The 27,579-nt window shown below is 41.4% G+C and overlaps 1 protein-coding gene across 2 annotated transcripts in view; it reads left to right on the forward strand.

Annotated features, from left to right (window-relative positions):
• Cers6 (ceramide synthase 6) overlaps positions 1-27,579 on the forward strand; it is a 231,728-nt gene that overhangs the window by 41,042 nt on the left and 163,107 nt on the right. For both annotated transcript variants that reach the window (XM_032903424.1, XM_032903425.1), the window contains exon 2: positions 21,172-21,277. In XM_032903424.1, the coding sequence (XP_032759315.1) occupies positions 21,172-21,277 (106 nt within the window). The remainder of the gene's footprint in view (positions 1-21,171; positions 21,278-27,579) is intronic.

Below are 27,579 nucleotides of genomic sequence, written 5' to 3' on the forward strand. Positions count from 1 at the left end.
AGGGACTAAAGCTAGCCCGAGATAAGGTAAAAAGCCTCTGGACCTGCCACACCTTCCAACCTCTCCACCTCACTGCAGTTTTAATGCAACAGTCTTTGCTGACACAGCTTCTTTCCAGGAATTCTCCATTGTTGTCACTTTACCACATGCCAACTGGGTCCTTCCACATGTGACAGCCAGAGCACACTACAGATCTTTCCATCTGACTAAAAAAGCCTAACAATTGATTTCATCAAACTTTCTGCTACACTCTTGTCATGGAGGAGAGAGAGGCAGCCTCTTTAGATTCTTCTGATATCGCACCTGTAAGTTACCTCTAAATCAAAAGACAGTGTGCTTCTGCAGGTACTGCTTAAATTAATATTGACACCTAATATATTGACATTATGTTTTTAGAGTAACATTAATGTTTATGGTTCTCCACCACTATTTTTTTTTTGCATCTATCTTGTGAAAATGGTTTTATCTGTATTCATAAATCAATATCACCAAGATATAGTTACTGTTCATAGAACTGAAATTTTACCTTCCATACCATTTGTCCTAGTGTTAATGAGAAAGAGAGGGTGGAGTGAAAAGAGACAGAGACAGTGAGAGACAGACAGAGACAGACAGAGAGAGAATGCACACACTCTCAAGCATCCATGGGTTGGTGTGTATGGGCACATATTTGTGTTATGCACGTATACTTGTCTGCATAGGAATGTGTGGGCTTTTGGAACCCCAGTGCCACACTGCCTCCAATAAGGCCACACCCCCTAATCCTTCCCAAACAGTTCCACTAAAAAACAAATATCCAAATACATGTGCTCATAGGGGCTGTTCTCATTCAAACCACCACACCTCCTGTCATGGATTAATTCTGTCTTTTCGGGCACATCATTTCCTGGAAAAGTAAATGTTATAGATTTTTAATATTTCTACCTTTTGTTTTATAAATTCTTCATTTCCCATTAACTGGTCATTTTGCTGCTGGGAAGATTTTGGCTCTACATCAGTCATTTTCACTTTGTACCCTTTGCTATCTTTTTGTTTCTTTTTTCACAAATGAGAACATTCTGGACAAGGGTTCACTTTCCTGCGTATGTCTTCTTGGTGGCTGAAGCTACATGATGTTGGAGAAGAAGGATTTTTGTATTGTTTTCTGGTACTGATGATGAAACCTATATCTTTGGTTATGTCAGGCAAGAACTCTTCCTCAGCAACAACTTGCTTTCTCCTGTGCTGGGCATATGTGAGCTTTTTTGGTCTGAGAACTTGGAAAGCATCAGTGTAGGTAACATCCTGTTGTTGATTTCTTTGACAATGCCTTCCATCAATACTATCTTGTTTCTTTTATCTGAAAATAGAGCTCTTAGTAGTTTGATGAAGCGTCTTGATCTTTTTAGTTTAATTTTTGTCTTTTATATTTTAAAGCTTTCAGGAAATTTCGTTGTGCACGTACAAGTCGCTCACTTTAATGTCTGGCTATTCTAAATTTTGCCAAATGTGATCAGCAGTATAATTATCACTGCCATCAAAATGTTTATTTTGATCAAATAAACAAAAATATAAGAATCTCAGCTGTCCAACAGTGGGTGAACAGATAAATGAGCACTCTCTCTGTCTCTCTCTCTCTCTCTCTCTCTCTCTCTCTCTCTCTCTCACTCTCTCTCTCTCACTCTCACACACACACACACACACACACACACACACACACACACCACCACCACCACCACCACCACCACCACCATCACCATCATAAAGGAAAGCATCTAATTGCTGACTTGCTTATAGTTTCATAGGGTTGTTCCATTTTCATCTTTAAATGGAAGGATACTGAGACATACATGAGTGAATTTTGAGGTAACAGAGAAATGGATCAGTTACAGGAAGACAACCATCCTGTGGTTTCATTTCTGCAAGGCACTGGAGTAGTCAGTTTCACAGACATGAACAGTGGTCAGGGCGGAGGGGTGTTAGCAGAGTGCTATGGTCTAACGGGTGTGGAAGTTTCGGTTTTGTAACAGACTCAAGAGTTTTGGAGGTGGGTGGTGGTGTCAGCTGCTTGACGGTGTGAGTGTCCTTCACACCACTCAACTGTCAAAGGAGAAATGATTACAGTCACAAATTCTATACACTTTATCTCAATTTCAGAAAGATGCACGTCCAGTTACAGATCATTCCTTGCTCTGATTCTTCCTCATATTTTTAAAAATCAGTTAATGCTTATTTGTTGATGATGTTGCCTGAGAAATTTTTGCTGGGAAGTTGCAGCATAGGAATGCTTGCTCACCCCGGAAAGGGAAGCTGTGAGAGTCTAAAGTAACGATTGCACAGAAGTCCCACCTGGTGAATGAGTTTCAGTTGGGGTTGCTACACAGGAGTACAGTTGAGGGGTTACTTAAAGGAACAGAGTTGACTCAAAAGCAGCTGCATCACTGAAAAGCCTCCTCCAGCTCTGGTGACAACTCCCATAGCTGCGGCATGGGGCAGTCAGCACAGCTTGCAGACAGGGGAAGAGGTCTGAGAATCCCCTCAGAGGCTCGGCAGGCACTCTCCACCGTCAGCAGTGGCTTCGTAGGACTCCTACCCTGCTGGAGGAGAGTGATTCAGTTCAGAGGATACATTTACATGACAGGTCATATACATAGTCTCCAATGTATTTTACTCTGCAAGTCTATTAGCTTCTTATACAATGTTAAACAGTCTGTACATAATCGAGTGTGTTTGTTTGTTTGTTTGTTTGGATACAAGGTTTCTCCATGTAGCCCTGGCTGTCCTGAAACTTAATCTGTAGATCAGGCTGTCCTGAAACTCAGAGATCTGCCTGCCTCTGCCTCCTGAGTGCTCCGATTAAATGCCTGTGCCACCACCTCTCAGCTCTAATCTGGTGTGTTTGAGTATTTTCTATTGTCAATTTTTCAGTGACTATTGCTGATATGATATAGTTGCCTTATCACCTTGAATCTCTGAGGTTAGTAATTGTTTTGTAGTCCTTTTATTTTTTAATTTTTTTCTGTGTCATTAGGAAAGCCACTTTTTTGTTGACTGATTTTTATTATTCTATATGTATGGATGTATGGTCTGCGTATATATCTATGGACCATATACATGCAGAAGGCATTGGATTCCCTGGAAGTGAAGTTACAGATAATTGTGAGCCAACATGTGGGTGCTAGGAATTGAACCAGGTCTTCCGGAAGAGCAGCCACCGTGCCAGGATTACCAGGAGAGGTGTTTGGAGTTCTTGCATTTAGATCTATGCTTTTGAGTGCCTACCAAATTGGGGGGTCCTAAGGATAGAACACCACACCCTGCTATAGTTTTTTTTGTTGCTGTCCTTGCTTATTTGTGTGTGTGTGTGTGTGTGTGTGTGTGTGTTCGTTCTTTGTTTTGGATATAGAATATAATTGGAAATTCAAATGCTATGGAGAAGATTTGGTTATTTTGCATTTTTGTTTATTTATTTACTTTGTGGTTTGGGGGGTTAAACCCCGGGTCCGTGTGCACTAGGGAAGCACGCAGCCACTAAGTCACACCCTGTCCTGTGGACAGGTAATTCGTTTTCTGCACCAGGCTGTCCATTTGCCAGGTGTTCTCATCAAACCCGTAGGAACACATGCCCCAGTGCTAAAGAGAAATCATTAGTCATGGTTCTTTGGGTGTTTTTCTTGCAGGGAAACAATAGACTGTGGAGTCTGAGGATGAGTCAGGGTCTAGTGTAAACTTAGAGAGGGAAGAAAGAAAGCCCTCTAGACTGGTTATAAAATCAGAGCGGGTTGGTGAGATCATCCTGTACCTTAATTTTACTTTTGAGTCACAGTGAGGCAAATGGCTTGACCAAAATGTCCATACTGACTTTCAATAAAGAAGAAATAAAATTAGCATTTTACACTTGATCTTTTAATAATCTTCAAAATTGCTACGGCCATGAATGTAAATACATATCATTATTCTACCAAACTCTTCAATTGTCTATCCTTCAGCATTTTCAAGGGCACAATACCACGAATTTGTAAGAGAAACAACCTTCTTTTCCTAATTACATTTGGAATACGGGAAACATAATTATTAGTTAAAGTGATGGAAACATTGCCTTAGATGTAACTTTTCATAATTTATCCATTGGTCTCTGTGGAGAAAAACTCTATACTGTGAAAATTATTTTAATTTAAAGATAATTCTGATCTGGTATCTCCCAAAGCACAATTCTGATTGTCAAGAGGAAAGAATTGACATAGAAAGCAGGGAGCACTTTAAAGTTTGCTTCTAAACATGTCAGCGAAACAGTGGACGGCTCTCTGCTTTTCCAGGGCTTTAGGCTCCCAGATTGTGTCTCAGGAGAAAGTAATAAGCTCTGTTAAAAGGGCAGCCTGAGTTTAAGAGACATGCTTTGAGCATTACTAGGAACAGAAGGAATATACAGTATTTTAGAAGTCGGGATCAGTGGGTTCCAGCTTGCTTGTGAAATTGGGCTACTATTTTTAAAAGTACGAATTGTGCCCAGAAACGCATCTGGCTGGAATGAGCCTCTTTTGTTGGAGAAATGGTCTGTGCTGTTGCTGATTCTCCTCTGACTTTTTGACTGACCTTTTTCACAGAAATACTAGCTGATGAAGGTCAGCCCCTTCCCCTTCCCGCTTGTCTCTGTCTCTCTGTCTCTCTCTGTCTCTGTCTCTGTCTCTGTGTGTGTGTGTGTGTGTGTGTGTGTGTGTGTGTGTGTGTGTGTGTGTGTGTGTATGTGTCTGTCTGTCTCTGTCTCTCTCCCCTTCCCCCGGAACTGAGAGGATGCCCACTTAGATCCTTTTGTTGGCAGGTTTACAAATGCATTTGGAGCATCAGAATTCCAGCAGGGTTTCTGTTGACAGCTACAGCTACATCTTGAGCACCCCCCTCCCCGCCCCACCTCTTGTTTGTTGTTTGAGAATTCTATTCACATAATGTTCGATCAGGTTTATATCCCTCTCTGTCCTGTCACTGCTCCCCTAGCTCACCCCTTACTATTCCTTTCCATTTTCATGTGAGCTCCTCCTCCCTCCCCCAGTATGTCTACTTAGCGCTGCAGTATGCACACGAGTGTGGGACCATCCACCTCATGTCTGAGGAGCTGCATCCCGAATCACAACTGAGTCTTCTTTCCACAGCAGCCATCAGTTGCCAATGGCTTCTCAGCTAAGGGTGGGACTTACCGATTACCAACACGCTCCACGGTGGGATTTCTGTCTGGTGTGAGCTTGTGCTGGCCTTGTGCAAAGTAGTCACACCTGCAGTGAGTTCATAGGCACAGTCTCCCTCTTGTCCCTGGGAAAGTATTATCTTGCTGATGTCATCCATCACTTCTGGCTTTTACACTCTTTTCCATCCCATTTTCCTTGATGACCTTGGAGGATGTCTGGGAGAGGAGAAGGTGGGGTATAGGTGTCTTATTTAGTAATCTCTCTTATTCTCTGCACATGGATCAATTGTGAGTCTCTGGGCCAATCACCGTGTACTGCACAAAGAAGTTTCTCTGACTAGGGTCGAGAGATGCACTTAGCTACAGGTAGAATAATAAGGCTCTAAGAGTGACTTTCATACAATGTTCATTTATCAATATAATAGTAGTAGGTTGCCCCTCTGGCCCATGACCTACCAAGACTCTGTTTATTGGCAGTGTTAGCAATGCTAGACAAGAGTTTTATCTTATGGGGCAGATTTTAAATCTAATCATAAAGCAGTTGCTGACTTTCATAATGATTGTGCCATTACTGCCCCAGTGGACACATCTTGCTTGACCGATTGTGCTTGTAACTCACAGGGTTCACAGCTGGATACAACCAATGATGGCTTTTCTCCCCTGGTTGAGTGCCTAAGTGCCTTCTAGGGGTGTGCAAGCTCCCTAGTAGTGATGAAGCTTCCCAACTGGTACTAGCTTAATTTGTTCATGTTCTATGACTCAAGTATATGGTGGCTTTAGCTGTAGGGTCATGCAGTCAAGTTCCAGAGGGTAACACAGAGCAGTGGCATTAGCTTGTAGTGTTTAGGGATCCATGAGACCTAATCAACCAACAAATAATTGTCCTCAGATGTATCATAGTGTAGTACTTTCCCTGAAAAATACAAACAAACAAACGAAGAGAAACAGTCTAAACTGTTTTTTCGTCTTCCCCTCTTTCTTGTGAGGAGGATCAGCTGAGTGTTTGAGAACTGCTGTTTGGACTCTGTAAATATGGCGATTTGGAGATAGAAGGCAATAGCTGGTTCGGAACGCTCTCATATGAGGCCAGATAACCCAGACTGAGACACTTCCTGTTAAAACATTCTCCCTGGTACAGGTTATACCCAGGAGGACTACAGCTGGAGTCAGGGAGATGACTCTTAACTCCTTAAGTAGGAAGATTGGAAAGTTACCCTCATCTGCTGGGTTAAAGGACTGTTGAGATCAGCAGTCCCTGCTGTTTTAGGGACACTGGGGTGAAAGTTGCCTTGATTTCTCTGGAAAACCAGAACAAGCATTAAAAACAGCAAATAAAACCTGTCGAACCCCAGTAGTCCTGAGATAGAGTCAGATGAACCTCTGAATTTGTGGACAGCCTGGTCTACACAGTGGGACCCCATTCCAAAACTACCACCAAAAAAAAAAAGAAAAAAAAAAAAAAAAGCCTAACAAAAAAAAATCTTGCAAGAAAATTGCTCCTGGATCTTGGATTTATTTAAAACCCACTCTAAAATGCTGTAGCACCATTGCAGTTACATGGGCATGCTCGGATGCTGACACTTTGTTGGAAGACGATCCCTGAAATTTAGAAAAGTGTTCCTCCTTGTTTTTATTCAGCAGATATATACCAGTCAGTGAGTGTCTCCACAGTCAGCCACAAATTTCTGTTAGACTAACGGGAAGAAAGTCAAGATGCATGCGCTTGTTGCCTTGAAGTGGCACCAGAGTGGGTCTGCGACGGCAGCACAGCAGGGAGATTGTTCCTGTGAATAATTCCTGAGTGAACGACATTAGTGCTCTGGAGTCACGTAATCACTTTATAAAATCTTACAGGATGTGTCATAATTTAGTCATTGTTGTTTACGTTGTGATCGTTCCCTCATTCTCCTCGAGAGCCTGAGAATTGAGCTTTGGCTTCCCGTCTTTGTGCTGTGACGCAGAGTCGTCTCTATGCCATTGACAGCTGACTGTATCTGTCTCTCCCTTGCTCATTTGGACCCGGAGGACACCGGAGGGTGAGGGAGGCGTCCTCCATTCTTAGAACCTATTCAACAGCGGTGCGGAACGTACACTTTGAAATTGTCTTTGAACCAGTTACACAGTAAAATGATTATTAAAACACTTCCCTCGAGACAAAGAAAGTAGCTTTGCTTGTGTGTGAGAAGTGAGTTTTGAAGTCTCTGGAATTTCAGAGCATTTAATTAGCTCATGTCAAGTGACCTACTAGACACCTTGCTGGAAAAAATTGTGTGTCTGTATGTATTATGTGTGTGTATGTATGTATGTATGTATGTGTATGTATACATATATATCTCTATATTTTTTAGATGTATATATATGTGTGTATACACACACACACATTGCCAGCAAGGTGTTTAATAGGTCATATATATACACACATACACATTTATATACATATATGTATATTATACACAAATACGTATATGGATAAATATGTAAAAGTGTGTGTGTACACAGACATATATATGTCATGTCTCCTTATCTTACTGCTTCACTATCCCTTCTCTCTCTGCCTTTCTATATGGCATCCCCTAGGACTCAGTTCTGGGCTCCATACATAGTTGTGTGATAGCATCCTTTGCCTAATGTCCTCTAGCTTCACCTATAAGGCCTCTGGCCACTTAGTGTCCTTGAAGGCTCCATGGTTATGTTGTCACTCACTGTCAACATGCTTGACATGTGTCATTTCTCTTCCTGCACTGAGGGGACTGAGCTGTTCCTTCCCTATTCTTACTGGTATTGTCTTGCGTGTGTGCAGTGCTTTCCAACTGGCTACCAGTTGGAGTGCTTTGGGGAGCCCTGGCCATGAAACCATTTCGTGTTTGGAATTGTCCCAGGAGGTCGCTTAGTGAGGTAGTATTGATGGTCACTAGACAGTATCCAGTGAAGACACTGTACTGGTTAGGCAGGAACTCTGTGTACATCTCAAGTATGAGTTACTGTTTTGGTGATGGTTGATGCTGCATTAGAATATTGGCCTTGGTTTGGGTTTTCAAATAATCTTAGTGACTGTGTACACTAAATCATAGACTGGGACAATACTGGGACATTATACAATTGTATATGTATAATGTTCTGGGGAGTGTGGAAGAGGTCTCTTTGAAAAGGGATATGGCTTTAGCATTTGAAAGGCAAGTGTTAGATTATTAAAGAGTGGCTGCAGAGAGAGAAGACAGAGAGACAGAAACTAGAAAGAAATAGAGGCTTGGTCTGACCTTAAGGGGCACTTTGTCAGCCATGTCTGCAGATGACTAAAATGCCTACAGGAAGATGAGATGCAACCCTTACAGGGGTAGAATGACTCATATAATCTCCAAAGGGAGGTTGGGAAATGTAGTTTTTCAACAGGAAACTATTAGTATCAAGCATTCAATTAATACTATAAATACATTTGGAAGGTCTTCCCAACTTTTTCTCCCTGATACGTTCACAGGCTTTGTTTCCTGGTTTGTGAAGATCAGAAGACATGGTTTTCTATGTCATACAGATATGTCTATTTCTGTTTTTGTAATCACTAAATCAAATGTGACAGAATTGGTTTAGGCTCAGGTCTTTAAGGACTAGATCTGACTTGATGATGGATTGAGACTGAGGAGGCAGAGCGGTGAGAATGCCGTTGATAGGACAGATCTGCCCTACTGCGTTGGACCTTGTCCAATAGTGTCCTGGGCAGTGAGGAACCAAAACTTTTGTTTTCTTTTCTGTTCATTAAGCTGTTTAGATTTGAGTTGTGATTTTTCTCTCCTGTAAAAGAGAATGCTCACCTTGTAAAACGTCAGGAGACAAATGTTGGTTATGATTGATAAACTAGCAAGTGCCTTGTAGTTCACCAAGAGAAGAAAGAAGGAGGCATAAGCTGGGCAGGTTGTGGGAAGGAGGAGGAAGAGAAAATGATCAGAGCCTCAGAAGGTTCTAGAAAGTTGCTAATACAACTTCCCTGGTCTATTTGGGATGAGGTATTCCTGGACCAATGTCAGAGATGAGTGATGGATGTTGTTAAACTAAGACGTGACATTACAAGGGCAGCCATTGGGAACACTCCAGCCTGGTGGTCTGGAGGACCCTTCAAACTTCCCAAGGCCCAGGAGCCCCGTGATCCCTTATTTCTGACAGCCCTATGGAAAGATCCGAACTAAAACTGGAACAACCTTCAGGTATGCCTGGTCCTAATTTTTCTAGAATGAAAATGTAAGTATATGGTTTGCTTGAAGCCACATTTCCAAAGTGGCAAACCAACATGGGCAGGGTTTTACTGCCATCCAAGCTCCTCTAACAAAAGCTTGTTTTGGTAAGTGTCTTTAGAAAAATTATTGTGAAAGTGGAATTTTTGATTTAATTAACTCTTACGCTTTTGGCACTGTTCTTCGTTTTGATCCTTGCAGTTTTGCCACGCTCTGTTCTTGACACAACAGCAGCACAGTATTGGTTTGGGATGCTGAAAGGGAAGGGTAAGCCTGTGGTGACTAAACTGGCAGGCTCTGTGAACCTCCTAATCTTCCCAGTGGCAGAGAACTAGATGAATCAGCAGATTTTTCTGGGGTTCCCAGTACAACACAGTTACTTTGTTTAATGTAATCTGCTGCCTGTGATTTTTCTGGGGTTCCCAGTACAACACAGTTAACTTTGTTTAATGTAATCTGCTGTTTGTTTTAAAGTTATAAGGCATAATTACTGTGATGTTTCCCTTCTGTTACGATGTCGTTTGAAAAGATACTTTTCTGTTACTATTTATTTGTTTTTTTGTGCTACACTGATGGTATTAGCAGTTATTGGTAGCTGGGAAGTGATTCTCTCTGTGACTTAGATAACATTTTGAATAAAGAAAATGTTACAGGGCCATAACAAGAGCTTAGGTGTGTTTTCTAGCTAGTTAAGTAGATCGAACCCAATTATATACAGCTTAACTGGTGTTCAGATGTATGCCAGGAATGGCCATAATTGTGGACCCAGTGGTTTGGGACGAACGTAACAGATTCCACATGACTGTAGCTGGATGGAATGGGACTACTAAGCAGATAAAAAGCGCACAGACCAGAGGTTCCCGCTGTGATAGAGTAGCTCTGTGAAGCCAGAAGAGATTCTGGCTGTTTCTGCCTTTCTGTTCCATTGACCACAGGGTGTTGGTTTTGCTGTTGAACTTGGTTCTACAGAAGCTCATCATGGCTCCCATTAAGCTACTGCTCCAAACAACATGTTCTTCTATAACACAAGATCAGGAAGAGGTACTGAAGTCAAGAGAAAAAAAAAATCCAACATGAGGGTGGGCAGAAGACAAGCAACCAAGGGGCCATTCCGTTCTGTGGAATAAGATCAGTGTCCATAGGTCCAAAACATAGCAGAAAATTACAGGAAGATCTGAAGGGCAGTACAGGGGGTCAAGGGAATCATGGGGAAGAGAGCTTTTGAGGTTTGAATCAGACAGGCAGCAGCCTTTAGACATGTGCACAGCACAAAGGCCTGAGGGTTTTGTGTCAGGTGTCCTGAGAAGGCGGTCAATGAGAGTACCACTGCATCTGAAACCCATGCCTGCTATGCTGTTGGGTGGCAGCCAGCACACGGATGGGATTTAACGCCTTCGGAAGGCCAGGCTGGCTATGCCAGCACATGGGCGGAGTGCCTGCAAGGGGACTCCTTTCCCTTCACATCTTCCCCTTTAAAGGCCACTCTCAAGCTTCACCTATTTACGTTGAATTTTGAGTTCATGCGTGTTCCTGAAGTCTGTAGCGTATATTCTTAGATACAGGTAGTATTTTTTTTTTTTTTAAGTAAAAGGGAGTCTCCAAGGACGTGGAGTCTCTCTCTGCAGTTCCATAATATGATGATATCATGCTGTTTAATGAGCAGTGATTGGCATAGAAAGCTGGTGATTTATATTTGCTTTGTTTTGAATGCTGTTTAATAAACCGCACCGAGTTATTTTTGGCACAGTTAGAGCAGTCATGGAGCTCATTTTTCAGGATGAAAGGCAATTAATGAAAAGAAATAGTAATTATGGAGCTAGGTCTTAGTCTCCTAGCCAAGTAGTCCTGCATTGTTGTGTGCTGTAGACACAAGGAAGTGAAGTTAGAGACTTGGTGTTGAAAAAGAATCGATAGACTTAAAGAGTGACACTCATGGACATAAAGCAAGATGGCTAGGAATATGTCTATGTGTATGTCTATGTATACATATATGTTGATACAACATCCCCAGGGCTGGAATGATGATCCCAGTGAATGATGGGTTTACTGGAAATGCAGTGTGTGTTGCTTCTGGTTCTTGATATTTGATCTGCAGAATGAAAAAGATGATAGTTCAATTCTTCTTTGGGTTAGTGTGGTACTTTATGATAGTATACGCGTATATGCATAGGACTTATTTTAAATTGGTTATTATACCATGATTGCATCCAATAAAGTTAATTATATTTCTAGTATCCCTATGTTAATAAATGGTGAGACAATAAAATATAGTTATCTTTCTGTATCATTTGTTCTCATGTATCCAAACTGCATTTCCATCTATGCCTTCATCTATATAGAAATTTTATTCAGATAACCATGGCTGTGTTTGAATACTGTGAGGGAATGCTCAAGGCTAATATTGTTTGGTTGACAGTTGTCCCAAGACATTTGGTTTCAGGTCTAAGGAAGGATTTTCTTTTTTCTTTTTTGGCATTCTACATAGAGATGAAATGAGCTGCTTTAGAGAGTCCCCTCATTCCATGACCCCAGGCTGTTCAAGCCTAGGCTAGTGTAGTGCTTTCAAGCTGCAGCATGTATCTGAGCTGCTTGGAGGTTTTGTGAGAAGCATGTCTGGGCCCTACCCTCAGAGGCGTTGACAGTAGGGCTGGGATAGGGCCTCAGAATTTGCACCGTAACAGGGTTTTTGGTGAAGCTGAGACAGCTTGTAGGAAGCTCATACATTGTGAAGCACTGGATTAAAGGAAGCACTTGTCTGAAACAATGCTGTGTTTAGGGGCCCTTCGAGGATCTTGGTTAAATACAGACTCTGACTCAGCCTGGAACTGAGCATGAGATTCTGCTTTTTTTTTTTTTTAATGTCTCCCAGGTAATGTCAATGCTCTTGGGTCCACTGAAGAACCCCTTATTAAAGATGATGAGGCATTGAAACCTCCAGATATTTTGAGTCCTGTATAGCTCAAATGTCCTGGAAAAAGTTTCATTTTCATAAATCTGTACAAGGGAACAATTTAAAGATTGTCTTTGGCTTCTCAAAACAAGATTCTTGGGAGTAAAATATCACCTTCTTACATATATTCCATCATCATCCCAGACTGTCTGTGGCTCTTCTCGTAGTCCTGTAGATAAGAACTTGTGCTTATTCTGTAAGATTTTTTTCCCCTTCAGAAAATGCATCCTTGGTTCATTCTAATACTGTGTTGTAAATGGAGATGGCCTTCACATTCTTTGATTTAATTGAGCTCTGCGGTTTACTTCCTGGTTGGGCTATTACTCATAAATACTCTCAACAGGGATTTTGAGGATATAATACCATTGTGTCCACTCAAGCACTTTCTGGCCACACCACTGGAATTCTGTTCATGAAAGTATATAATAAACAAGACAATATTAATATTATAAAAAGACAGGCTTTTGTGTCCTTTGCCTGTGGCAATTCGGGATTGCATTAAGAAAATAAATTGCCCGTTATGAGAAAATGCAGGCTTCCTTATTAACAACGATGTAAATATTTTATTGTTTCCTCTGTTGACTCATAAGAAAACTCTTTTGCCTTGATGGGCTTCAAGCTTGCTCTCTGTTTAATTTTCATCTTCCTGGAATTTGACTGCTCCGCTGATTCGGTTTTCCTACCATGGAAGAAATAGTCTCATAGGGTCAGAAGTAAATCCTATACCCACTAGGACATGAAGAAGATGAAGGTCTCAAGCCAGAAAAGCCAATTATTAATAGTGCTTTAATCTTTGCTATGTTATTTTCCTCATACACAGGGAAGGAAGTCTGCACATGCCTGGCTGTGTGCCTGTCTCTGTACAAGTCACTTAGCTAGGTTATATAGTTCTGTAGGGAACCAGCCTCAAGGAGGGAAATAATTAACTCACTATCTCAACAGTGGTTAAATAGGCATGCGAAGGTATATAGGAAAGCCTGTCTCCAAGGCCTGCAGCTTCCTGCTATGCCTACAGGTGTCCTGATTCACACATCAACTTCTTTACAGTAGTGTTCTTAGACTGTAGACATCATCCAACAAGAGGAGGTTTTAAATGGGGAAAGGAAGAGAGAAATTCCTTAGTCACTCAACAATTCTAGTTCCTGATCCAGCAGCCACCAAGGACCGTGTTACATAAATCTAGTGACAATAAAAACTCGGTTGATAGAAGCATCCCAGAGACTTTGGGTTTTAGGCATGCAAAGAACACTGTCCCAGTTCGTAAACCATCATCTCTGGCTTCAGACCTGCTGTTCAGATTGTGTTGGATGTGTTAAAGATGAGGCTCTTTGACTGTTTTTCCTCTTTGCTGGCCTTGTCCCAAAGGCTGTGGGGAAGGGTTAAGGCCCCACAGTAAGGAGGGTCAGAGCCACCTCCGGTTTGGTATTGTGCTCAGTGTGTCACGTGTGCTGATGCAGACTGGTTCTGCTCTCTAGTAGACAGTGATTTTGCTGCTGCTGCAAATCCAGTTTCTTACTCCCCATTCCCACTGCTACTAAGGAAGTCTGTATTCAGTTTCCTACTATTTGCTGTTCCTAGTCATCCTTTATTGTAACACAGATATGTGGTACTTTGGCTCTTACATTGTCAGGTACTTCTACAGGATTTCATTCCATGTAGATGATGAACTTTAATATAGAACTGTATAATAGTCCCATCAAGGAGTTGTTGACATTGTTTTTCAGTGTTCTGTAAAGTTGTGTTTTCATAACACACCATACAAATAAAGTAATGCTATTCACTGAACTGCACACAACCATACACCTTCAATGATAGCTCAGGAGAAAAACAGGTATTGTTCATGGATGAACACATTTGTGATCGTGAGGTACCAGTGGTATAGTATAGTACAAATAGTATAGTATATATTGTATATATAGTATAGTGTATAGTACAGAAAAAATGTGTAAAGGCTATGATCATGTGTTCCAATTTACAAGCCAGGAATGTTGGGAGAGTGTGGGATGATGTCACAGGTGAGGCAGGTACAAGATGGAATGAGGTCTGTCATTGGATGAGAAGGAAGGATGGGCGGGAGAAAAGTTTGAAGGAAGAGGAGAAGATGGGAATGGAAGAGGAAGGGAGAGAGTAGCTACAGGACAACATGGAGGCTGATATTAAGATTCCACACTATACCTTTACAGGTTGTTATGAATGTTCTTAAGGGATGGATGTGTACAGGGCTTTGTATGTTTAAGTGCTGGAAAGAAAAGGGATGTAACTCTCAGTTTCTAATTCAAATTACTGATGTGTTGAGGCTTTTTTTTTCCATTTATAAAACAACAGTTAAAATTTGGGGACATTTGGAGAATTGAGGTAAACTGTGAAAGAAGAAAACACTTGGTGACTGTAGTGGAATTTAAGGATTATCACATCATAGGGTCTTGGGCTTCCCCAGACCTCACATTTCATTCCAGGGCCAATTTTGAAGATTTGAGATACTCCTACCAGTGGCAGGCTTGGTAACCTGCCACAGGGTGAATGAAGGTCAAAGGCCTGTTTCTGAAAACTCCACTTTTGTTAGCTCTTCAGCTGGAGAAGATGAATCACCTGAGATGCCTAGAGCCCATTATAGACTGAAAGACATGATCCAGAGAAGATGTGTGAAAGCACAGAGGTGCTCAGTTATAGAGAATTCTGAAGCTCTGTCAGAGACTTTGATTTGTGTAATCTGTCAGAAGACTGTGGAGTTAGAGATAGACCTGTCATAGATTTAGTCCATGCAGTAACAAGGCAAGGCTGACACTGACAAATGCTGCACAGGTGGAACTGGAGTCACTTGTGTCATTTTATCAGTGGCCTCCATAGTGGCATCCTCTATATACATGGATGAACAGTTTGAATGGACTCCTGACTCACACATGCATGCTAGCCTCCAGTGGCTCATTGACAGTTACAGTGAACCAATAAGCACTGTCATACTTGGAAAAATATCAGCTCACTCATAGTGGTAGAGTCTAAGACTTCCTTGATTACAAAGGTATTTTTCTACATAAATATATACCATACATTTCTTCTTCTTGAAACATTTTTATCATGCATATTTAATGTATACAACATGCTGGTATGGGACCCATAGGGAGAGCTGAAAAGTGTCTACAGTGAAACAAATGAGTGTCTACCACCCAATGCAGGCAAGTCACCTTTGCTTTGCCTTGTTCTTGTTTGCAGATCTGCACGGTTAAGATCTGACTTTGCATGAGCCCCATATGTAGTGCAGGACTTGTGTATCTGCTACAAACAGCACAATACCTGTCATACTTTGTATGTATGTGAAATGTGGGGGCATAGCCCTTATTCAGATACAGGCTTGGTTTTCTGAGTTTCACAAACTTTATAGATTCTGTCATCAGTAGCTGAAATGAACTAATGATTAAGTAATGCAAAATCTTTAGAATCCTGTGACTGTGTAGCTACAAGAGGCATCTCTGACGTTTCTTAAGTTGGCTTGGGATTTCCAAAGACTTCTGTTTTAAGCTGATGACATTGTGCCCTTTCTGTCACTGATGCGGCTTTTCAGTAAGTTTCAGGTGGACGTGACTGGAAGATTCCTTTATTAATGCTGTTCAGACATCTTCAGGGAGTTTCTGGGGGACTTTAGAAAGCATCCACCATTAGCACAAACAGTCTTTGCCAGTGGTTATGTAGCACAGGACTAGCCATTGCTGAGGGCTTCTTCCTCTCCTTAAATAATATGGCAAGACTATTTCAAAAGTAAAATCATTAAAGTGGTAAAAATGTTAGAAAATAAAGAGACAAATGAAAGCGTCTAGGCAGCAGACTATTTTTAGTAACGATATTTGTGTATTGTTAAATGTTTGAGGAGTCTGTGGGCTGTGCATGTCTCTAGGAGCCAACAAAAGAGGGGTGAGTTTATACTACAGTGAAAAGGAATGATGTAGGAATCTTTGAAATAAAGTGTGGTAACAAACTAAGATAGGACCCCAATGGTGACATTGTAAAATTTGGGGTGTGTGTGCACGCGTGCATGTGAATGTGCATGTGCATGCACACAGATGCCGCAGTGTGCATGTGGAGGTCAGAGGAAACCTTGTTGGAGTCTGTTCTCTCCTTCCATCACGTGGGTCTTGGGGACTGTACTTGGGTAGTCAGCCTTGGCATCAGGCCTTTACAGTTGCTCTCTCACTGAGGAAAAGACTTACAGATCAAGCAAACAACAGAAACCTTATTGTGTTTTTAAATAACTGCAGGTCCTTAGAAAATTGAAAGGAAGTCTGCAGAGAGGCTTTCCGACCCTTCTTAGGAGGTTTCTGAATGATTTGTCCGAAGGAAAATCTGCTTTGGCAGAAAGAAGCTATGCCCGTGATACTGTGAGCTCTTGAGCTTACCGCTGGTTCACAAGCCGGTCCTGTGTATGTGTTTTTCCTGGGACAGAAGGATGACCACTATAGACTGAAATGCCCGCTGGTGTGTGGCATTCACTCCCTTTCGTGCAAACACAGCAAGGGTGTGGATATATGGAATAGTTGCCAAACATTTGTGGATCTGGTGTGAAGTCTGCATGCATTATCACCAGAATTTGCCACATCTGTTTTATCTCTCTACTTTATGAATGTAGTAATCAGAGATCAGACGTATTTAAACAGTTTTTCAACATGTCAAGCCCAAAGCAGGTGGAGTCATTTGTGTCAGATTATATCGGGGGTAGCCAGATCTAAATTTTGCCCCAGTTCTGTAACTGTAAAATCCTAGGCACACATTTAACTTTATTGAGCTATATGTTGTATTTCTGTAAAATAGGTCTGATATTTACTTCAAAGAATTTCTGGGTTTTAAAAGAATAAGTACTGTGAAGTGATTATTAGCACATGATAACTTCATAATGATTGGTTCACTTTATCTTGACTTTCCAGTAATTATTTTTCTTCTTTTATACACACACACACACACACACACACACACACACACACACACACACACACACACACTTTCTGACTTAGCTCCCCTCCCCAAAATGTTTGTCTAAGCTTGTACCTTCAGGTTGCTTACAAAATGCTATTCTCGTTAACTTCAAAATCTGAATAGTTCCTGCGACTCTAGCCAGGCTACATCCATTTGGGGTGAATTCATTTTATCTGCACATAGTCGGATTTCTATTCCAGCATGGTCTGCAATGGGATGTATGTTCTTTCTCATAATTAGATTTAGTTTTCTCATCTATTACTAATCGATTGTGATTGGCTTCGAAGACAATCCAAGTACTTCCCTATTCTCCACTATATTTGCTATTTTTAGTTGACCATTAATTCTGAGAATCGGCTTCTCTGTCTCTCTTCAGCAACCTGAAGGATCTGAAGTGGGGTTTGTATACCACAAATCCCTTTATTCCCAGTCACTTAGCTTGCTTCTGCACTTGTCTGGTTTCCCAAGCCTGTTTGCTTTCATTCTCTCTCTAGAGCACTCAGGTATTGGTTTTGCTTTTGTTTGGACTTTGGGAGAGATGAAAAGAGGTTGCTGTGTTTTACAGAGACTTTAAAGATGGAAGATCTGCCAGGGATTTGTTTCTCAGATTTAGAAACAACCTTTGTAGTGCTTCTCTTCCTTAAAATCTTCACTCCCCCCAAAAATCCTACACTCAAATCCATTTGTGATACTTGTGTGCTGATGATTGGTTTTGGTCAACTTAACGTAAATCTTGATGTAGGTGGGAAGAGGGAAATCTTAATTGAGAGAACTCCTCTGTAAGGTAGGCCTGCAGGTAGGCAAGCCTTTGGGGATATGCTTGGTTAATGACTGGTAAGGGAGGGACTGGCTTACTGGGGACAGTGCCATTCCTGGGGAGGTGGTCCTGGGTATATAAAAAAACAGGCTGAAAAAGCCTTGAGGAGCAAGCCAGTAAGCAGTGTCCCTTCATGGCCTTTGCAGAAGTTCTCGTGTGTGTGTGTGTGTGTGTGTGTGTGTGTGTGTGTGTGTGTGTGTGTGTGCTGTGAGTATGTGAGTGTGAGTGTGTGTGTGGGGAGGGAGGGAGAGAGGGGGAAGGGAAGGGGAAGAGAGAGAAACAGAGAAAGAGAGAGAGAGAGAGAGAGAGAGAGAGAGAGAGAGAGAGAGAGAGAGAGAGATTGATTTATACAGTTGTATCACTATGTAGACGGTTGCACATTTACCAGCACAGGCTCCCAAGTATCTCTAAAATGGTAGGGAATGTTGCTGTCGATTATGACTAACCATTTCTGCCCATGCAGAATAATTCTGCCCACCGAGAATAATTAAATATTTTAAGCAATATTTAGAACAATATCATATACCCTGTACATGTACATAATCCCCCTTTCTAGATCGTAAATGCCTTCGAATGCAGAGATCATTTAGTGCTTTATGTATAGGTTTCATGCTTTCCTCTCAGTACTGTTCTGAGATGATTACTTCATGCTTGAAATACAAATACACGTTGTTCAAATGCACTGAAAAACAATTTCTCTGCTTTTTAGCCGAGTCCAGTATTTTTCAAAGCTTACATCCTTATTATGTTTACTTTCAACTGTAGAATGTGAGTGTATTTTATAGATGTTTGATCTTTTGAAGGTGGTGTTTCAGCCTTTGATAAAAATGTAATTAGGTGTGTACTTCCTGGTGGAGGTAGTCATCAAAGCTTTCAAGCATGTATTTCTTTGCACTCTGATATTTGCAGGTGTGCTAGTCTATTACACACCCGTGTATTACCCTTCCCCCTCCTTTTTTTTCTACTCTCTTCCCTCTCCACTTCCTTCTTCTTCTATTTCACCCACCATTGTGAAAGTCTTTTGTGCACGTTTCTTGGGTCTATCATTAGGAACAACATTTTTTTCTCTAATAGCCTGTGACAAAAAGTAATAAAATTGTAGTAGCTGTGGCATGGGCTTTATTTGGAATTTAATATGTTCTCAGAAAAAAAGAGAAAGAAAGAAAAAAAAAAAACCCACCACAGATGATTCACGAATCCTCCAGAGAATAAACACAAATGAAATTTCTTTATCATCCTATCACCAGGAATACCTGTGAGAAGTGGAGTTGACTTGTGCTTCCCCCTCTCATTCAGGATTTGGGATTAATTTTTCCTGCCTATTTTATGTAACTGTCTGTTTTACAATTTAAATGTTTGCCTCTCTGTACTGGTGAAATTGTTGAGAAAAAAAATGCTTAGGGATTGGGTGAGCCTACCCAAGTACTCTTTGGGTTGACATCAATGGGACATCATAGGGACAATAGAGTAGCCAGCAAGTGGGAAACTTAGTTCTGTGCTCCACTGTGGTGACCGAGAAGACCCAGAATTACTAGGAAGATGCAAAGGTGTGACTACTGTGTCTCAGCAAGTGTCATACTGGAAGGAACTGCGGATTCAAAGCCCTGAAGAGCAGTCCAGTTTCTCAAAGGCTTATCGATTAGGAAATGGTGGCAATCTCTCTTTTTACTTTGTCCTGAGAGACCCTAGTGTAACCAGCATGATACTTCACTTTCTGTGTGTGACTCTCCTGGATCAGGTTTGCAACATGGAGTGATCTTGTTCTCCAGACTGGGTGAATTTCTTTACTTGTACCCGAAATAGGCTCTTGTTCAACATTATGTCATATTGCTCTGCCTTGCCTGCTGTTCTTTAATCTTGTGGACTTAAAGAAGCCTCATCTAAGGTTCACTACTGGTTTCTTTTATGTATCTATTGGTTATCACTCTTGGCATCGGTTTAATTTTCTTAGTCATACTCTCGTATGATATTAAATTAGTGACAGACTACAGTCACCACTGAAATACTGTGGAAGCTTATTTTGTGAATAGTTATTTGAAAACATCTGGAAGGTGTAAATACTTTTCCTCTTTCTTGTACAGTTTTACTAGAATTGTCACTGTCCCTCCAGGGCCCTGTGGGCTCCACATCCCTCTCAGAGATTTGTTCAAACATCAGGCATGGGAGCTGAGGCCCATCCTTCCCATTGTTGGGTTAGGCATTCACTAAGGATGAAAACAGTCTGGCTCATTCTTTTCGACCCTTCGGCTCTCAGCTCATCTGGAATGCCATGGCATTTATCATTCTTCATTGCTTCCCATGAGAGAGAAGCTGTGTGCGGAGCTGACCCACAAAGCAGAAATTATGAACCTGAAGGATTGGGGTTCAGTACTACACACGTTGATTATGGAAACAAAATGGCTGTGTTTATTATCAGAGTGATCAAACACACACACCCTCCATGAGGACTCAGCTGTTTAGTGAGCACATTGGTACAAAAACATGATTGTATGTGTTCAGAAGACAACTGTAAATTATGACAGATTATTTATATATCTTGCTTGTACAATTCCATTTCCACTCGGTATTTACTTCTTTTTCTTTCTTATGGTTTAGGGAATCATACTTGATCTGTGAAGTTTCAGTAGAACTACAAAGTACCATTAGTGTTAAAATGTTCTGTTCTGCTTTTTGTTTTGTTTTGTTTTGTTTTTTTGTTTATCTTGTTTTGAGACAGTCTCTCTGTGTATAATCCTAGCTGTCCTGGAACTCTGTATGTAGCCAGTGTAGCCCTGTACTTCAGAGATCTGCCTGCCTTCCGAGCCCTTGGAATTAAAGGCTTGCACCATCACACCCAGCCAAGGAGTTTAAATGCTCTTAAAGAATTTCTCTTTTTTAAGTGACTGCTGGTGACCCCAAGTAAGGGCTGCTTCATAGTTTGCCCATGCGAATGTTGCTGTAAAACCCTACAAACATCTAATTAGAATAACGTGCTCATTTATAATCGATGCTACGAAAAGCAGTTATAAAAAGTATAAGTTCTGATTTATTTTCTTCTCTCTCTCTCTTTTTAAACCTTTAGATTCATAGCCAAACCATGTGCCGTAGCCCTCAACATCCAAGCCAACGGACCACAAATTGCCCAGCCAAATGCCATTCTGGAAAAGGTCTTCACCGCCATAACAAAGGTATGAGTGTCCTCTGGGGACTTACTTTTCTCCACCACCACCACCACCACCGCAAAGCAGCCACCTCATCCTCTCTCCCCTGGGTTCTTACAGGCAACTTTGCTTCCTGTTGGATGGATACTGAGTACTTACAACTGGGTTCTGACAGGCATCTTTGTTTCCTGTTGGATACTGAGTCTTTAGAGAGGCTGTAGTGCTATAATTGGCCCAAAGCGTAAACAGTAGATAAAGGGTGTATGTGCCCTCTTGGTTGCTGATTTTTACAAGCTTCTTTGTGGAAAGGTCTTGATTAGATAGAGGTTTGTCCAATCCAGTGCCTTCTTCAGTCTCAGGCGACTCGAAGCACTCAGATAAGGGCTGGGTGGGGACGACCAGGCAGAGCTTAGAGTGTGGTGTATACGCATGTGAGAAATAGGACTTGGCCTGCGGTGCGTGCTATCCATACATCACAGAGGCTATGAGAGACAAACATGAAGGATCCTATTTGAAGAAGACTTGCTGTGTGAGGAAAGGAAGGAGCTGGTTCAGCAGAGTCAGAGTAGAAGAGAGAGACTCACAGTGGAGCGTAAATGAAGGGATAGGACGTTCAGTATCAGGGGCGTCTAAATGTAGACCAGGCATAGGAGCACAGAGAGGAAGGGAGCAGGCGAGTGACCGACACATACCTAAGCAGGAAGGAAGGAGGAGGAAACACCAGGAGCCCTTGAACTGAAGCAGTAAGAGGACAAAGCAGTGCAGGGCCCCACAGTTTCTTCTCAGTCCCTAAGATCCCTCCGTATCTCTGCTCACCCTTGGCAGGATGAGAAAGTGTGGAACCGGAGGAATGGAACACTGTTCTCTGTGTTTCCATATCAGATGGCTCCTTCGCCCTCCTCCCGCTTTCTGGAAGCATCATGCTGGTTTCGAGGCTGTGACTTGACGGTCTTACACAAATGGTGTTTCTTTCTGGTGTTTGTGGGGCTGGCCATTAGTACTCTTAGGCTCACAGCTTGCAGCTCTTCATGTCGGACCCCAGACAGCTCTGTTCGTCCTGTTGCCTTCATTCCTGCAAAGTCTACAGGCATTTTTCTCTGGCCTCTTAAAATGACACTTTTGCTAAAAAAAAAAAAAAAAAAAAAAAAAAAAAAAAAAAATATGAGGAAAGATTAGGTATCTTTAAAAAAATATCTCTGTAAGGAGTAGGAAAAGAATGAATGGAATTTTAGGAAAAGCTCTTTTTTGTAGTTTTAAGGGGTAACATTGCATGGCCAAGTTCGGCCTCGTGGGACACATACCCTATGGTCTTAGAGGAAGTAAATATTTAGAAAAGAACCGCACATTTTCATGAAGTTTACCTTCCTAAAGTGGAATGTCACTCCTGTTAGTTTCTTTAGTTTTTCTTACAACATTGAAGATCAAATCCAGGCCATTACAAATGCTGGAGAAGAGCCACATGCCCAGCCCTGCCGAGCCGTGTTTTGTTTGTTCGGTAGTGTCTGTAGGCAGGGGAATATTGATGGAACAAGTGCAGAGCCTCAAAACTGCCTGGGGAGACTGTGTGACTAAGTACAATAGAGCTTGCTGACTGTCAGGCTCCCCTTTCCTCCAGCTGCTGTTGGACACGCTCTGCCTCGGCACCGGGGGCAAACTTCAGACAGGCCCCTCTCCTATCGACAGGATCATCACCCCAGCACAAGATGGATAGATGGCTTCCAAAGTCATCACAGCCTCTGCTACAAGATTGCAAGTAGGCAAGAGTCTCACCTTAGCTGAGTCACCCGTGAAGCCGAGAGGTAGCAGCCCAGCCCTATACCAAGAAACCTCAGAGAGAAACAGAGCCTATCTCACATCTCACATCTCTCCGCTCCACCCTCTGTTCCCATGCCCCTTCTGGGGATCCAAAGGCAGTAGTTCTAAGTAGGTAGGGGACAGAGGAAAAGGGGTAGGTGGATCCTAGGGGACAGGAGATGGAAACGGGACAATAACTGCCTATATGGGATCTCCATATGGGCCCAGACTCTTGACATGTTTGCTAATAGTTGTTGCTCCATTAGATTTCACTTGAAAGAACATGTTACATTGTAAAAAATGGCATAGACTTTGAAAATATAAGCCGGAGAGCATTAAGCTCCCTTTTGAATGTGGCCCCTGATTTGTGAGACTGTACTGCCCTCTGTGTCATTTTCTCTGCCCAGGTCACTCTTACTCTGACATCAGCAGATGGGTATAAGTCATGACATTGTTTATCAGTTTCTTCTCTTATTATAACACCTGTCTTTTCTCTTTCTCTCCTTCCTCTGCTCTACAGGTAATCTGTCACCTTTAAAGTACTGTAAAGAACCTACCTTCCACCCTACAGGGAAATCTATCACATCCTAAACACTATAGAGAACCTACCACCATTAGGCAATAATTAGGACCCTTGGTTTTTGCCCGAGACAGACCTGAGTCTCTAAGCTGAAACAGTACCTATTCCTTACTAAAGTTTGGCCTTCAGAAAAGTTTTTAACCTTTGGAGGAGGCCTTAGAAGTCTCTGAATAACTTGCAGGCTTTCAGGAGGATTGAATAAAACAACAATGGCACAGCAGGTGTACACACACATACACACACACACACACACACACACACACACACACACACACACACACACACCCCCCATTTAGTAAATGATATAGCATCTATTTCAGCCTGTGTTTCTACACTTTCATTGCACCTTTCTTCTGAGGAACATGCATGCTGCTACATTGTATCTTGAGAGCTTGTGATTCTGCAGTTCGGGAATGGAGCCAAAAGACCTACAGTTATTGATAGCTTAGTCCATTTAAATACACCAAGTGATTATTTCTCCCCAATGATTATTTTTGAGTGCCTGACTTTTAACTGGGTTTATCCCATTATCTAATTATATTTTTAATTTGGGGGGATTTTTTTTTTGTCATAGCTATGAAACTGACTACTTCACTTTCCTATTCAAATTGGTTTTAAAGTTATGAGGGTAAAATATGTAGCAGTTATGAAGCAACATTTCATGGTGTTGAATTACTTTTTCTTGGGGAGACACACACACAAAAAAAAGTCTATTGACCTCAGATGGATGTGCACCAATGTCCAACAGAAGTACTATTTCAGCGAAGTTCAACATAGAGTGAGCAACGATTATATTGAACTTCCTGCAGAGAGCACAGGAGAGGAGTTTCTCACAAGAGTCTGTGTGATACAATAGTATCTGCAATTACCACCTTGTTCCACAGACCATGGTGACAGCCATATGCAAACTGCATAATGGAGTCCTAATTTTGGTTAATCCTTTTCTTCCTGTGTACTCTAGTACCTCCGAAGATCACCTGGAAAATGGAAAGGGAATGATGGCTACGTCAAGTGAGGGGCTACTGATCCCCCTTTTCTCTAGTCACAAATTGGAGGCAGTGGCTAGAAAAGTGTCTCAGTGGTTGAGTGCTTGCTGCCCATCCACAGGACCAGAGTTTAGTTCCCAGCACCCATCCCAACACCTGTAACTCCAGGTCTAGGAATCTAACATCCTTCTGTTCTATGTGGGCATCTGCAGGCACTTGCTCACGTACATGCAAACATATGTGTGAGTTCTCTCTCTGTCTCTGTCTCTGTCTCTCTCTCTCCCCTCCCCCTCTCACGCACAGATAATAAATTAATTCTTGTATAAAAATTGTAGACAGATTCTCTAAAATCTGTCCTCATTTTCTCATTTTTTTTTTCTATCTTAAGGAGATTGTTGTCATATATTTTAGCTAACCAGAAGATTATACAAGATTACTGGGGAAGTTTGTGAGTTTTGAATATATTTAAACTGTAGAACTAAGAGATGAAGAAATGTGAGGGATGGTGTCAGAACAGAATGTTGAAGTTGTGTGTTCTGGAAGTTTTAAAAAGGATCAAACTTGAGAAGATAGGAAGTCACTGGCTGCAGAGTTGCTTAGTGGTTGGGAGGCAGCTGATCAGCTAACGCTGGCTAGTCAGAGGGCAGGAGAAGCACATTTAATAGCACAAAAGCAAACGCCAAGAAAGATTCTATTGTTGACAAGTGTTGGGCGGGGCAGACAAGGAGGGGGGAGGAAACAGTGATAATTTTACTTATTGCTCATGTGGGGTTGAGCTAGTGAGTAGATAAAAGTCATTTAAATTAAAAGGAGGAGGCAAAAATTCTATTCAAATATCCATTCATTCAGAGAGCCTTTATAAGTCTTATTATAGTAAATGCACCAGTGAAAAGGATAGTAAAGGTTTTCTGTGTTTACGGAGCTTGTGTTCTAGTAGTAGGCTAATATGTCATTGTACACCTTTAGAATTACGACAATGGGGTGAAAACTACCACACAACAGCAACAAAATTGCAGTGCAAAATTACCGGAAATAAGTGTTTTTTTTTTAAAAAAATACACAAATGATAAAACAGTTAAAAGATTATAAGAAAGGATGATTTTTTTTAAAATAATAAAACCCAAGAAGAATATTATTGCACAGAATGAGGCAAACATTTAAATACTCTTGGAGGGCATTGAGACAAGTTGAATGAAGATGTTAATTAACCTTACATTGATTGAGGAATTGGTATGATCTTATCACAGATACCAAAATGTTTATTTGGACTTGCCTCAATTTTAGGTATAAACAACCTAATTCTTGTCATCTGAGTTCTTGTCACATAGAAATATAAATACGTGTAAGTAAAGCTTAGCACAGACGTGGATGACAGGCCAGGGTGAGGTCTCAGGGTGAGGACTCAGAGATGAACTGTAGTGTGGGGACATAGGGTAACAGTTTACAATGTTAGAGTGCTGCTGCCCACAGAATACTAGGAAGCATTCAAAATACACCCAGAATTTGAATCTGTCAAAACCCCAAAAGTATTAAAGGGTATTTATAACCATAATTTGTAGGGAAATTACAGAAAAGTTTAAATTCAAATGTATGTATATACATACATACTGTGTAGCAAATAGATGTATAGTGTTTTGTTTTTGTTTATTTATTAAGTAAAGAGAACTGTAAGCCAATTTTAAAACAAGTGCTTTACTCCCCCCCTCCCAAAAAAAACCCCCTCCGCTTTATAATAGAGAAGAATGTTTAATCACTCTGAAAAAAGATCACGTGCTAGAGAAGTGGCTCAGCGGTTAAGAGCACTGACTGCTCTCCCAGAGGTCCTGAGTTCAATTCCCAGCAACCATATGGTGGCTCACAACCATCTGTAATGGGATCTGATGCCCTCTTCTGGTGTGTCTGAAGACAGGGACAGTGTACTCATGTACATAAAATTAATTAATTAAAAAATCATACAAATATGTTAATAAGTCACAGGGGGATAAAGCTAGGCAGTAGACCTGAGTTTCCTCTTCACCTGAAAACGAAGTCTGAATGGTTTTACACACATGAACAAGATGTTTCTCTCACAACAAAGGGAAAGTCAAAACTACACTGAGAATCTACTTTTTGTGTATCAGATTGGAAAAGATGAAGATATTCTATTGTGTTGATGAGACTCCTGGACATGGCCCTTCTCTCTTTTGAGGTATACATTTAATAAAGTTAGTAAAATTTCAATATTAAAAGGTATAAAAGCACAGACCCCTTGGATCTTCAATTTCCAGTCCAAGGAATGAGGCCTACCGTTTACTAGGAAGCGTAGAACTTACTGCTGGAGCACTGTTAGAAGTTTGCATGCTACCGTAGTGTCCATTAGCAGAACAGACTAGAAAGTTGGAGTTTAGTTTTACACCTCACAGCAGGAGAGAGGTTGTGTGTTCTGAGCTGATTGGGAACCCATCCAAGACAAATTATAAAGGGGGAAGCCCCAAGTCCAGAGCAAAGTCCACAGTTTACAGTAATTTGTGTGACTGGGGGAAGGTAAAAGAGTGTGTATTCAATTGTGTTTGTGTAAAATAACCCCGGCAACAAAAAAATGATTTAATGGCCGTGGTTTCCTGTGAAAGGAAGTAAGAGGGCTGAGGTAACAGGGTCAGTGTTGGACACTAAAACTTTAGCTTCACCATTTTTATTTCTGAATCTTAGCATTTTTTCCCCACACTACTTGAAAACTCAGAAGTAAAAAAGATTTTTCTCTTGTCCCCAAGGTCCTGCCTCCTTCCCGAGGTTTGCTGATTGTTTTCTGTTTTCACTTTGTTTTTCCCTTGCTTATGGTCGCTGCTGGAGACAGTGTCATTTTTTCTCAGCAATGTAGCCATTGGAGGGGCTGGTTACGGTCAAGGGGTTGGAATGGAAAGTAAGGAAGACAGTTGGGTAGTAGGGTGATATAATTACATATATTGTATGAGGCTGTCAAAAATATTCAT

Source organism: Rattus rattus, chromosome 5, assembly GCF_011064425.1.
Source record: "Rattus rattus isolate New Zealand chromosome 5, Rrattus_CSIRO_v1, whole genome shotgun sequence".
Taxonomy (NCBI): domain Eukaryota; kingdom Metazoa; phylum Chordata; class Mammalia; order Rodentia; family Muridae; genus Rattus; species Rattus rattus.